At 49.1% G+C, this 13565-nt stretch overlaps 1 protein-coding gene across 1 annotated transcript; it reads left to right on the plus strand.

Annotated features, from left to right (window-relative positions):
• The first annotated feature begins 327 nt into the window (after positions 1 to 327).
• LOC124081754 (cholesterol side-chain cleavage enzyme, mitochondrial) lies at positions 328 to 13396 on the plus strand. The gene is made up of 9 exons (XM_046428108.2): positions 328 to 593; positions 3593 to 3748; positions 6502 to 6701; positions 7302 to 7505; positions 8236 to 8393; positions 11331 to 11497; positions 11820 to 11898; positions 12440 to 12637; positions 13079 to 13396. The coding sequence occupies exons 1-9, from the start codon at positions 328 to 330 to the stop codon at positions 13208 to 13210; spliced, it is 1560 nt and encodes a 519-aa protein (XP_046284064.2). The 3' UTR covers positions 13211 to 13396.
• Positions 13397 to 13565: the final 169 nt, after the last annotated feature.

Below are 13565 nucleotides of genomic sequence, written 5' to 3' on the forward strand. Positions count from 1 at the left end.
AGGCTGGCAGGAGGCCTCGGCCCTGGGGAAAGTGGAGGCACGTATCTTGAGAGCCTGCTAGGGCTGGCCTGAGAACAGACACCTGAGGATATCCTTGTATTGCGGTAGCCTTGCTGGCTGCAGAAATTCCAGATTGAGGCTTCACCCTGGGAAGGGCTGATTATTTGTGGGATGTGCTGGCTGCAGGAGGAGGGAGGCCCTTGGCTTTATCAGCTTCTCTCTCAGCCTTGAGCTAGTAGTTATAAGCTTTCCCCCAGGGTCCAGCGACAGTTATCCCAGCAAGTTCTCTTGTAGTGGAGTCAGTGGAGTGGCAGTTGTGTGGACAGAATGCTGGCCAAGGGACTTCTCCAGCATTCAGTCCTGGTTAAAGGTTGCCAGGCATTCCTGAGCGCTGCTAGGGAGGGTGTGGGACATCCCAGAGCACCCACTGGAATAGCTGGTATCTCCACCCGCAGTCCTCGTCCCTTCAGTGAGATCCCTTCCCCTGGTGATAATGGCTGGCTAAACCTGTACCATTTCTGGAGGGAGAACGGTGCTTACAGAATCCACTATCACCATGTCCAGAATTTCCAGAAGTATGGCCCCATTTACAGGTAAGTAAAGGGCAGAAGCAGACAGGATAGGGAGGTACAGGGGCATAGAGAGGTACAGGGGCGTAGGCAGCTTGGCTGTGCTCCCCTCTCCCCAAATGGTCTGTTTTTAGTTACAGACTTCTGCCTACCTTCTGATTTTATTTCTTCCAGGCTAGGCATGGTGGTGGGGAAGGCCTCTCCTTTCCCCTTTGAAACTTCACGGTGGCCGCTGGGTGGTAAGAGAGCAAGGCCCCTAATGCTTCCCATAACCATTATCCCAGGATGCCTTGTGAGGGAAGTTTGTTGTCCTCATGGTCAGAGGAGGACACTGAGGCTCAGTGTGCCCGGTCACTAGTTAGATCTCCATCCTGCCGGGGTGCTAACTGCACCCTGCAGCCCTGCGTGGCTCTAGAGCAGCTGTTTCTGTCTCTTTCCTTTCAAAGGGAAAGGAAAAGAAAGCCTCGTTTCTGCTTCGGCCCTTTGACCCTTTGACCTTAGACCCCAGGGATATGGCTTGTCCCTGGCTTACTGATGGATAAGGTTCGTGACATTCAAGCTACTCCTGGAAGTATTTTTTGGTTGATGTGGTGGGGTGGGTGGTGTACAGGGGATCAAACTCAAGGGCACTTGACTATGGATTCACATCTCCAGCCTATTTTGTATTTTATTTATTTTTTAAAGTATTTTTTTTAATTGTAGATGGACACAGTACCTTTGTTTTATTTTTATGTGGTGCTGAGGATGGAACCCAGAGCCTTACACAGGCCAGGCAAGCGCTGTGCCACTGAGCCCCAGCCCCAGCCTGAACTCAAAGAATTCTAACAGGGGAGGAGCACATGTGACATCTTGGAGGGCTTGAGGGGTGGGGTGGCTGTGTGAGTTGGGCTTGCTTGTGTTGGGACCTTACTGCTGTCTCCCTCCCTCTCCCACAACCCTGTCAAAGCCCAGATTGCTCCCCCCCCCCAACCTTACAGCTGTTTGGAGAGAAAGCTGTTTGGGAGAAAGTGGCTCCTTCCTGTGTTTCCTCTCTTCCTCTCTGTCCTGGGCCTGTCTGTTCCTGCAACCCAACCTTACCTCATGTACCCCCCTGTTATCTCTGCTTCCTTCTCTCTCTTTCTTTCCCCACTATCTACTTCCTCAAGTAGGAAGGCCTTATTTAATTGTTTTCTTTTTTATTAGTGCATTATAATTATACATAATAGTGGAATTCATTACATATTTGCACAGGCACACAGTAAAACAATATAATGTGGTCAGTTTCATTCCTCAGACCTCCCCTTCTCCCTCAGAGTACCTTATTTCATTAGCCCTCTTCTGATCTGCTTTCATCTGAGCCTTGCAACATGTCTTCAAAGTTGTGCTATTAGCCCCATTTTATGGGGAAACTGAGGCCCAGGGAGGAGGAGGGTCTTACTAAGGTCACACAATTCATCAGGACAAAATCAGGACTGGAACCCAAATGGTATGACATCCAGGTCTGTGTGTCAGGATGATGCTACAGCTCATAGCCGGGAAGTAACAGACTCCTGATAAACATGAGGAATTTGAAATACAGCTTTCATGGTTTTCCCCCATGCGGTGAAGGCTGTTCCTATTCTCTATGGAACAGTTGAGAAAATGCACCAATGAAAGATGGAAATCAGATCCAGTCTTATCCTGGTACCACAAGGAATGAGTGTGCTGGGTATGGCGGTGCCCCACGGTGCATCCCAGGTTTCTTTCCTCTTCTCTCTCTAAATAATTTTAAAGGGCAGCACAGTAGTCCACGGTATGGATAGGCCATATTTTTAAGCCAGCCTTTGAAGGTGAACATTTAGCCCACTCCCAGCTTTGGCTCTTGGACCCAGCAGGCTTGTTTCTGATGTCAGGTCATTGCCTTGGCGAGCTTCCCGGGAGTGGGATTGATAACACTGAGAGCAGATCAAGGACTTGGCGATCTGGGTTTGGGATATGGAGCTAATACTTAAAAAGACACTTGGTAGCCGGAAAACACCAAGGGGATTCTCTGGCCATGAACAAGCCAAGGCTGAGACTCGGGACAGTGGGGCCAGGCCTTCTGGCTTAGTGGTGAACAAGGTATTCTCCAAGGTGGGCAGGAGACACAGAGGGAGAGGAGAGAGGGGAGTGACAGCACATCTGGCTTGCAACTGCATGTTTTTGTGAGGTTTTTGCCTTAAATTTGTATCTTCAAGTAGCCTTTCTTAGGCAAAGGCAGATGCAAGCAGGGAGTGGGATTTTCTGTTGTTTTGTAGTAGGGCTTTTTTCTCCCTTTCTTTCTTACACAGAAGAACTTTACTGCCTCATAGTTCTGGAGCCTGAAGTTTGAGATCAAGGTGTCTGCAGGGTTGCTTTCTCTGGGGGCCTCTCTCTTTGCCTTTTAGACATCATCTTCTACCCTTGTCTTCACATGGTCGTCCCTCTGAGCTCTGTCCTCCTTTTCATCCTCTTATAAGGATGCCAAACACATGGAATGGTTGCATTTTAGTAGAGTCTATCTGCAAAGTGCTTTGTGACCTCTCTTGTCACCGGGCTCGATGGGTTCTGGCCTGGCTGGCAGGCTACAGTGAGTCGCAGGCCCTTCCAGAAGGACATGAAAGTGTGCCTTGGTTCTGAGAGTCTGAGGTGCTGAGGGTGTTGCCACAGGAAGGACAAGTGTAAGACTGAAGACTGGCTGATCCATGGAAGCCTCCAGGTTGGGCCAGGGCTAGTCCTGGGATGTGCTATGTGACAACAGCAACCATGATCACGAAGCTATCTCTCATAGAAGGCGTAACCACAGTGAACTGTCACATCAATACCCTGCATATTTTGTCCTTCAGGAACTCTGTGAGATAGGTACTATATCTGTCTCCACTTTACAGACAAGGAAACTGAGACTCAGAGAAGTTAAGGGATTTGCCTCAGGTCACACAGTAAGAAAGCTGTGGAACCCTACAGCAGTCATGCAATGAGCCCTAATTGCTTAGGGTCTCCATGGCTCTACTTGGATCCTGATGTCACCCCTCTCCTCACCCCTCCAGGGAGAAGCTCGGCAACGTGGAGTCAGTTTATATCATGGACCCTGAAGATGCGGCCTTGATTTTTAAGTCGGAGGGTCCCAACCCAGAACGATTCCTTATCCCCCCCTGGGTGGCCTATCATCAGTATTACCGGAGGCCCATGGGAGTCCTACTGAAGTGAGTCCTGAGCCATTTCCAGGGTGATAGGGGAGCCCTGAGGAGGGAGATACTAGCGGGCGGGCTCGATCAGGTTTGCTCTGCCCTTCCAAGCAGGGCCTCTAGGCAAGACCCTGTCATCCTCTTGCCTTTATAACATACATGACAGTGAAGATAGAGAAAGTGAACTGCCCTGCCAACCTCCAGGGAAATGCCAGGCTGAAGATCTTTATGAGTAATTAAAGACCCTGGGAAGTTCTCCTTCATTGCTTTAATCATTAAATCCCAACTTACTGAGCATCCACTATGCACTAGACCTTGTGCCAGGTGCTGGAGGAACAGTGACAGGGAGTGCAGGGTCCTTCCACAGTGACTCCCGAACAGTCTAAAGGGGCAATGAGAAGCAGTAAGTCAGTGAATTGAATGTAGTGGCTACTGTGTTATCATCAATAATGAAAATGTAGGGGCTGGGGTTGTAGCTCAGAGGTAGAGTGCTTGCCTGGCATGTGCAAGGCCCTGGGTTCCATCCTCAGCACTACATAAAAATAAATAAATAAAACAAAGGTATAGTGTCCAACTGCAACTATAAAATAAATATTTAAAAAAATGAAGATGTAGCTGGTCATGATGGTGCACACCTGTAATCCCAGTGTCTGAAGAGGCTGACGGTTGCAAGTTGGAGGCCTACCTGGACAACTCAGTAAGACCCTGTCTCAAATTTTTAAAAAGGGCTGGGGATGTAGATTAGTGATACAGCATCCCTAATACCAAACCCTGGGTACCAAAAAAAAAAAAAATTTAAACTTGACTGTATCAAGTGTTAGCGAGATTATGAATGAAGTAACTGGAACTCTCATCCTTAGCTGGGCAGACTGTAAACTGGTGCCTCTACTTTAGAATTGTCAATAGTTCTGAAATTGACTATTCACATACCAATGATGAAACAGTTCTGATTTTAGGGATACACTCCCAACACATGTACCCAGGGAACATGGGCTAGAATGTTTGCTTAGATGCTGTTCATAATAGCAAATATCAGGAAGCCACCTAGATGTCCAACAGAAAAGTGGATATGCAAGTGGTGGTACATACTGGTCAGAATAAATGGACTCTTTGTCCCACAGTGGTGTAGATGCTGTTTGGAAATATAGAATCCAGCAGGTGTGGTGGTGCATGCCTGTAATTCCAACAGTTCCAGAGGCTGAGGCAGGTGGATTGTGAGTTCAAAGCCAGCCTCAACGAGACCCTGTCTCTAAATAAAATACAAAAAGGGGTGGGGATATGGCTCAGTGGTTAAGCACCCCTGGGCTCAATCCCTGGTACCAAAAAAAAAAAAAAAAATTACACATACACACACACACATTCCAGTGGAAAAAAGCAAGTCCCTGAAAGCATGATAGCTTTTTTAAGAACTTGAAGACAAGTATACATTTTTAAAAAGTACCTTTTAAGGGCTGGGGTTGTGGCTCAGCAGTAGAGTGCTCGCCTAGCACGTGCAAGGCCTGGGTTCCATCCTCAGCACCACATAAAAATATATAAATAAAAACAAAGTTATAAAAAAAGATTGATTGAAATAAATTATTTTTTAAAAAGTACCTTTTAAGAACAAATGATGAGCCAGGGCCAGTGGTGCATGCCTGTAATCCCAGAGGCTAAGGAGGCTGAGGCAGGAGGATCACAAGTTCAAAGCCAGCCTCAGCAACATCGAGGAACTAAGCAACTCAGTGAGACCCTGTCTCTAAATAAAATACAAAATAGGGCTTAGGATGTGGCTCAGTGGTCGAGTGCCCCTGAGTTCAATTCCTGGTACCAAAACAAACAAACAAACAAACAAACAATGATGGAATAAAACCATACACAAAAGAGATTAAGGGGTCCAAGTTGGTGGTCCCTGGGTGGGGAGGAAGGGCATTGGGAGAACTAGAAGGGTGAAAGCAAGCCATGGTCAAGTTCCTAGTTTTTATGTTGGGTGATGAGTTTATAATAATATATCCAACAAACAATATGTCTCCCAAATTACAAAGGGGGCTACATGTGGACTGATTTTTAAGAGTACTTCAGGAACTGTGTGTTTGTTTTTTGTGGGATCAAATCCAAGGCTTTGCACATGCTGGCAAGTGCTTTACCACTGAGTTCCACCCCCAGCTCTTTCTAAAATTTGAGACAGGATCTCATTAAATTGCCCAGGCTGGCCTCACACTTAGATCCTCCTGTCTCAGCCTCCTGAGTAGCTGGATTGTAGGTATTCCCCACTGTGTCCTGCTGAACTCAGGTTTTTGATTAATTCTGTGTACCTGAGATTCCCCCCACTGTAGTGAATAGCAGCCACTTTTTGGGTACAGAGGGGAGAGCTTGGTCAATTTGTATAGGAGTAAGAAAAGGTGATGGGGGATGGGCTTGACAGTGAAGGTGAACATGGGCCAAGAGGAGAGGCAGTACAGTAGAATGGGCAGACTTGCAGTAACAGGGACTGGACAGCTTGAAAATCGCTTAAAAGGTGCTGAGGATAAGAACTTTTGGCTTGCAGTGGCAGCTGCAGAGGGAGTGGGAGGGGATTGGAGTTTTGGTCTCCATCACCCTCTTCCTTCCTTTCTCCTCTCCTAGGCCAGGCAAAGCAGGGAGGAGGTGACAGGCCGAGGGTGTTGGGAGGAGGTGAGGACACATGGGTGCCACATGCTCAACTCTGGCTCAGCTCCGGGGAGGCCGAGTGACTCCTCTGTGTTTGTCATGCTTGGGGACTGTGACCATGGGGCTTGGGGCCTGTGTTTTCTCAGGAAGTCAGAAGACTGGAAGAAAAACCGGGTGATCCTGAACCAGGAGATGATGGCTCCAGAGGTCCTCAAGAACTTCGTACCCATGCTGGAGGCGGTGGCTCAAGACTTCATTGGTGTCCTGAACAAGCGTGTCAAGCAGCAGAAATCTGGGAATTTCTCAGGAGACATCAGTGATGACCTGTTCCGCTTTGCCTTTGAGTGTAAGAGACTTGCTCCTGGTTGGCAGTGGCAGAGGGGACAACACTTGCATGTGGAGATCATGGGGTCACTGCAGGAGATCTGGGTATAAAATCAGCTTTCAATCATGAACTTGGTATAGAATCAACATTCAAATTCCTCACCTGGTAGGTGAGAAGAACTTGAGGTGGTTGTAGCCTCTTGGGTTCTGGGTGGCTGATTACCCAGGGATTTATGTCCCCATTCTCCTGTCTGACCTGTGAATGTAGCCAAGTCATCAATTGCAATGAGAACTCCCTCTTGGAGGAGGGGTGGGCCGAGCAGGTTCATCCCAGCATGGGGCCTTCCTTGGCACAGCTGGAGACCCTGCTTTCCATCTAGACATCTCTTTTCAGAGGTTTCCATATGCCCTTCTGAGGGACCCGAGCAGTTGTCAGAAGGGCAGCTTTTTTCCATCCTGTGTTCTTATCCCTTTGGGGCTCAGGCCTGGGTTCCTTTATAAGAGAATGGAGAAGTTGAGGCTGAGTCAAGGGCTCCTGTGTGTGTGTGTGGTGGAGGCAGAGGCAGAGGCTCTCGGATGGCCGGGCTGGAAGAGGCCCCTCAGCCTCATCCTCTCCTGGCAGCCATCACCAACATCATATTTGGGGAGCGCCTGGGGATGCTGGAGGAGATTGTGGACCCCGAGGCCCAGAAGTTCATCGATGCCATCTATCAGATGTTCCACACCAGTGTGCCCATGCTCAGCCTACCCCCAGAACTGTTTCGCCTCTTCAGAACCAAGACCTGGAGGGACCATGCGGCCGCATGGGACACTATTTTTGATAAAGGTGAGGGCTCCTTTGGCTATTCCCAGGACATCCAGGCATGGGGGCCAGGAGAGCCTCGTTTACCTCAAGGGGTGGGAGCTCAGTGCTGGGAGAAACCAATCCAGTTGGAAGGCCCAGGCCTTGGGTTGCTTCTTTGTCCTGAGCTTTGTCAATGGACATCACTTATCATGTAGGAAACCCATTCTCTGGTGAGTAGCCATGGTATCAGGAAGGCCCTGGAAGCCCTGGAAATGGTGGGCTCAAGGCTGGCTATTGGAGGAGATTAGAATTTTCTAGAGATAGAGAAGCAAAGATGTTCATAGTTTTCCTCAAAGGAGCTCAAGATCCCTGCAGGGTTAAGGATCAGTGTCTGAGTCCCAGCTGTGCTGGGTCTTAAGAATTCAGAACTTGGGTGGAAGAGAATGGAGAAGGTCAGGTAGAAAAGGCGGATTGGGGTGGGCTGGAGTTAAACGCCAACTCTGCCTCTTACACCCACTCGATCTTGGACAAGTGACTGCCTCTCTGAATCTCCATTTCTTTGTGTGAAAATGGGGTGGTGTCTCATCCCCCACAGAGCTGTGGCCAGGAATTAAATTAACAAGCAGATACAAAGAGCTTAGTATAGGTATTTAGTAAAATGATAGCCTTCAAAAGGTGGATTGTTGGGATCCGGAATCCCCAGCCCTTGATTCTACCTTTTCCCGAAGATCACCCTCCCCACTCCATCTGGGTTCTTTCCCCTGCTCCACAGCTGACAAATATACACAGAACTTCTACTGGGACTCGAGACAGAAAAGAAACTTCAGCAAATACCCTGGAATCCTGTATAGTCTCCTGGGAAGTAACAAGCTACCCTTCCAGGACATCCAAGCCAACATTACTGAGCTATTAGCAGGAGGTGTGGACACGGTGAGTGGCTGTGGGCACATCTCCTGGTTCCTGTGCCCATGTGCACCTTCCCTCCCAGTGGTGTGGTGGTCTGAAGTCCTGCTATCCCAAAGGGTTCTCCCCATATGGGATATGCCTTCCTCTCCTGGCTCTATCTCTAAACACTCATTTCTTAGGAGGGTGATGTCAAAGTCAGGTTACCCACAGGCAGAGTTTGATGCTGATTGGACACTTTTTTTCTGTGCCTGTGAGAAGGCATTACCAGGTGTAGGTGATAAGGCTCAGCTTCTGCATAAGTCTTCAAAGGCAAAAGATTTATTTGGAGTCCTGCTCTGTGGAAGCCCAGGCCTATGGGGGACACAACTCACTTAGATCCAGGGAAACACCTCAGAAAGCTTGCAGGGGCACAGGAATTTGCCCTGGGCTCTGCCCTCCAGGGTCTCTTTGTTGTTTTCCCTCCTCCCCTTCCACACCTCAGTACCCCATGGTCCCCCCACCACCCAATACTTAAAAGGCAACTACTGTGAGGTCTCCCTCCTGCTTTCTGCACAGTACGCTAGAAACTTCTCTTCTCAACATTAAAACCTATCTGTCCTGTGCGCCTTCCCTTTTTCTAATTTCTTAAACTCCCCTATGCTAATGGGACAGTGAGTTAATGATTTGGTGTTATGGATTATTAATTGGGATACAGGCACTGAGACTATAGAGATGAACACACTAAACCTCAAGGGTTCTTAAATGGCTGAGGTAAGGGCCATGTTCATCTACTCAGGACACTGTAACCCAATAATTTCAATGGAAGGTGATTCTCTCAGTTCTGGAGGCTGGAGGTCCAAGATCAAGGTGCAGGTAGGATTGATCCATTCATTGGCCTTTCTCCTTGACTCGAAGATGGCTGTCTCTTCCCTCTGTCTGCACCTGACCTTCCCTCTTGTGCATGTTTGTGTCCTAACCTCCTCATCCTAGAAGGACACCAGACATTATGGACTAGGGCCCACATGGATGATCTTCTATTCTTATTACCTTTTTAAAGGTCCTATCTTCAAGTGCAATGGTGTAGAGGTTAGGATATTGATATGTGAATTTTATTTTTTTGCAGTACTGGTGATTGAACCCACGGGTGCTCTGCCACTGAGCAACATCCCTAATTTTTTAATTTAATTTTTAAAATTTTGAGCCTAGGTCTTCCTAAGTTGATGAGACTGGCCTCAAACTTGTGATCTTTTTGCTCAGCCTCCTGAGTCTCTGGGATTACATGCAGGAGCCACCATGTCCTGAAATGTGAATTTTAGAGGCACACAGTGCAGCTGATAGCAGAAAGGCAGAGATGCCATCAGATATCTGTCACCCATGTTACAGGGCCGTGATGCCAGAGGCATATCCCTGTAGGACAGGGAGAGGAGCTAAAATTCAACTTGTATCTTGAAGTCCCTTGTAGGAAGAGAGAGAAGAAATTTCATTTCAGGACTAGCAAGGGGCATGTATCAAAGTCCCATGGGTTAATAACTTTCTTTCTTAGTTATTATTTTTATATGATACTCCGGTGGAGAAGTTTTGGTACCTATGACAGGCTGTAGATGGAGACTTGGCGTGCATTTGAAAAATAGTTCATTGTGGGTGATGTAGAGGAAATCTCTAAAAGGTGAAAATCTGCACCAAAGATGAGGAACCATTTATGAAGCACATATTATCTGGCAGGCAGTGTCCCAAACTTTTACACACATTCCCTCCTTTAATACTAGCAAGGGACACTATGAGCTATGTTATTCTCCTCCTCCTTTTTTAGATGAGGAAACTGGGGCATAGAGAGATTAAATAACTTGACCAAGGTCACACAGCTACTAACTTATTTAACTACCTTATCAGCCAAGAATCTTCCAAGTACCCACCCACTCTGTGGCAGGCCATGGAGGTCCAGAGACAAACCCCCCACACGTGTGGTTGGGGTCTTGAAGGAGTGGACACTTGCTTCTTGGGTGGGGAAGGGAATTCCAGTAAGAGGAACTAGCTTGGGAGATTTCTGGGCTTCAGGAGCTGTGTGCAATTCTGTGTGGCTGGAGGGCCAGGTGTGTATGAGAGCGGGGTGGTGGTGGTGGCGCTAGAGGAGAGCAGGTAGGTGTTGAAGGGGCCACGTGGGTCAGGCCGGAGCCTCTGTACTTCTCCTGGAGGCTCCAGGGAACTATACCAGGATTTAAGGCCGAGAAGGCACTGAGTGCCACTTTTTCCAATGTGGTCCCTGCTGAGAAGAGAAAGGTCTCCAAGCCTTGTGGACAGAAACTTGATCCTTGGTAAGATCCTACACCAACAATCCAAGTTCTAGTCACAGGAGGAGGATGTTCAAGGTGGGATCCTAACTGGGCTTAGTTTGTCATCATAGAGGAATCTGGGACTGTGGGGTTTGAAGATCAATGTTCACTCTTCTCTAGTTTATGTTGAAATTAACTGGTTAATCTCCATTTGTTCCACATGCTAATCACAACTCTGAGTGTGGGTCTGAGGTCTGACTTTGAGCCTTACTTGAAACTAGGCTGGGGAGGGGTGGTTGTGCCACGGGGCATGTGAACAGGAATTGCAGTCATTTGGGAGCATAACACTTTTGGAGGTAGGATTTGGCTTCTAGAGGCCCCCAGATTTCTGTGGAGAAAGACATCAGTAGTACAGCTGACACTCTTCTGGCTGGGGAGACGATGGGTGACATGAGGGATGAGGGCAAGGACAAGTGCTGCCCCAAACATTCCTGCCTGGGTGGCAAGAAGGCCTTCTTAGATATTTACCTTTCAAATTGTTGGGCCATCCACTTTTGTGGCCCTCCACTTTTGCAGGTGGTGTGGAGACTGGGACGAGGTAGTTATCGGGGGAGAGGTTCTTATAAACGATAATTTAGCTTGGGTCCTCCACCTTGAGATGCCTTGGAGTGACAGGCCCTCTGGTCTTCTGCACCCCCACATTCCCTGCCAGACATCCATGACCTTGCAGTGGCACATGTACGAGATGGCACGTACCCCAAAAGTGCAGGAGATGCTGAGGGCAGAGGTTCTGGCTGCCCGGCGCCAGGCCCAGGGAGACATAAACACAATGCTGCAGTTGGTCCCACTCCTCAAAGCCAGTATCAAGGAGACACTGAGGTAAGCCCATGTCCACTCCTACCTCCCCCACCCCACTCCTGGGCAGGGCTGGAGCAGGGCTTGGGAAAAGGCTTCCAAGGATGGGGTGGGAGAGGCAATTAGAAGTAGGAGGTGAGAGGCTGGGAATGGGGAGGAGATAATGTGAGTTGAGCTATCCCTGGCCCTCAGGTAGTCACCAGCCCTGACAGGACCTGAGTCCTGTCTCAGATGCCCTGGGAGCTGCATCTGGGTCTGAGATGCCATGCTGATGCAGAAATCGGGGTGGGGATGACCTATGTCCAGGTTTTGTGGCCATCCGTTCTGAGTGTCCTCTTCCTCACAGACTCCACCCCATCTCTGTGACTGTGCAGAGATATCTTGAAAATGACTTGGTTCTTCGTGGCTACATAATTCCTGCCAAGGTAGGTACAACCAGGGAGTTACCGGCTCTGCTAGTCAGACAGAGGAGGCTGGGGTCAGGCTGCAATTCCAGACAGATAGTGGTGATTGGGGGCTTTTGTCCTGCCTTTCTGCCTTGCCCTGGGGCCCTGCAGAGCTCTCAGCAGCAACAGTCCAAGTTTGAATGAAGAACAGAGTTGTTAGGCACCATGGGGAATGATTACTGAAATGTTCTGGAGTTCAGGGTTAGGAGATAGACCTCAGTCTGCCTGGGTCGGTGGAAAGCACTGGGGCTGGGGAAGGGGCAGGAAAATTCTCTGGGTTATCTTAGCCTTGAGGTTTTAGCTGTCCTCATTTGGTGGATGAAGTTCAGGGAGGGGCTGGGCCTTGGTTAAGGTCATACACATGGGCAGAATGTTCTGCCCTGGGTGAGCTGGGAAGCCCTGCGGGGATTGAGAGGGGGGATGGAGAGGATGGAGCTCAGGGACTTGGGGAAGCTGGGTGTTGTGCTCAGGACTGTGGGAAGGTGAGACCCACTCAGGCCTCTGACCACCTCATCCCCAGACACTGGTTCAGGTGGCCAATTATGCTATGGGCCAAGAATCCAGCTTCTTCACCAACCCTGGCAATTTCAACCCAAACCGATGGCTGGACAATGACAAGAACAACACCTACTTCCGGTACCTTGGCTTTGGCTGGGGTATTCGGCAGTGTCTGGGCCGCCGGATTGCAGAGCTGGAGATGACCATATTCCTCATTCACGTGAGTTGAGCTTGAGGACATCTGGGTCCCTGGGCTAGCCCTGGCCCTCAGGTAGTCACCAGCCCTACTCTTCTCATCTCTGCACAGAGTCCAGAGATCATACAGCTGGGGCACATCTGTTTCCCACAATTCCCTTTGGCCTCCTCTTTTGAGCTAACCCATTTATCACCTACCAGTGTCCCCTGGCCATCTATTTCCCCTCAGGTGATGTGATGGGGGTGGGAACAAGAGAGGGAATATTGTCAACTAGTCAAGGTCTAAATCCAGGGATCAGCACCAGTGGTTCATTTTGGACACAGTGCGGGGTTAAATGTGGAGCTGGTTGTCCACTCTTAGAGTGCCTCAATCACACTCAAAGGCCCTGCTGGCAGGTGAACAAGCTGGGCCCAGGGGAGACAGAACTCCCCCCACTTCCCCTAAGCCCACTGCTCCCTTTCTCAGGTGCTGGAGAACTTCAAAATTAAAATCCAACATCTCAGCGATGTGGGTACCAAGTTCAACCTCATCTTGATGCCTGAGAAGCCCATCTTATTCACCTTCTTGCCCTTCAAACAGAACCCAGTTCTGGGATGATCAAGGTGGAACTGCCCTCCCACCAACCAGGCCAGCAGTCATGCAGTGGGATGGCCCGGTGGCGGGTACAGGGTGTCTGCATCTCTAGTCCTCTGTTCCCACCCTGCTCCTTTCAGACAGGTGGCTTTGGGTCCCAGTGGTCCACTGCTCCTGCTCAGTTGAGCCCCTCCTCTCTACCCCACCTCCTCCCCTTCTTGACCCACCTCAGGTAGACAATAAACTGTACTTTCGGGTCCACACTTATAGTCTTTTTGTCTTTCCCACCTCTTCCCTCTTGGCTATTTGTCTCCTTCTTGATTCCTTTCTCTTCTCTGGGCTGGAGTCATATTTAACTCATAAAAATGTCAGTGTTGGA

The sequence above is a fragment of the Marmota monax genome, unplaced genomic scaffold (assembly GCF_021218885.2).
Source record: "Marmota monax isolate L192 unplaced genomic scaffold, Marmota_monax_Labrador192_F-V1.1 WCK01_AAM20220418_F8-fsc00111, whole genome shotgun sequence".
Classification (NCBI taxonomy): Eukaryota; Metazoa; Chordata; class Mammalia; order Rodentia; family Sciuridae; genus Marmota; species Marmota monax.

Excerpts from the sequence above, each read along its gene's own strand:
- LOC124081754 (XM_046428108.2), top strand. The coding sequence starts at position 328 with ATGCTGGCCAAGGGACTTCTCCAGCATTCAGTCCTGGTTAAAGGTTGC. Across the intron at positions 8,394-11,330 it reads TAGCAGGAGGTGTGGACACG|ACATCCATGACCTTGCAGTG; the intron begins GTGAGTGGCTGT and ends ATTCCCTGCCAG. Across the intron at positions 11,498-11,819 it reads AGTATCAAGGAGACACTGAG|ACTCCACCCCATCTCTGTGA; the intron begins GTAAGCCCATGT and ends TCTTCCTCACAG.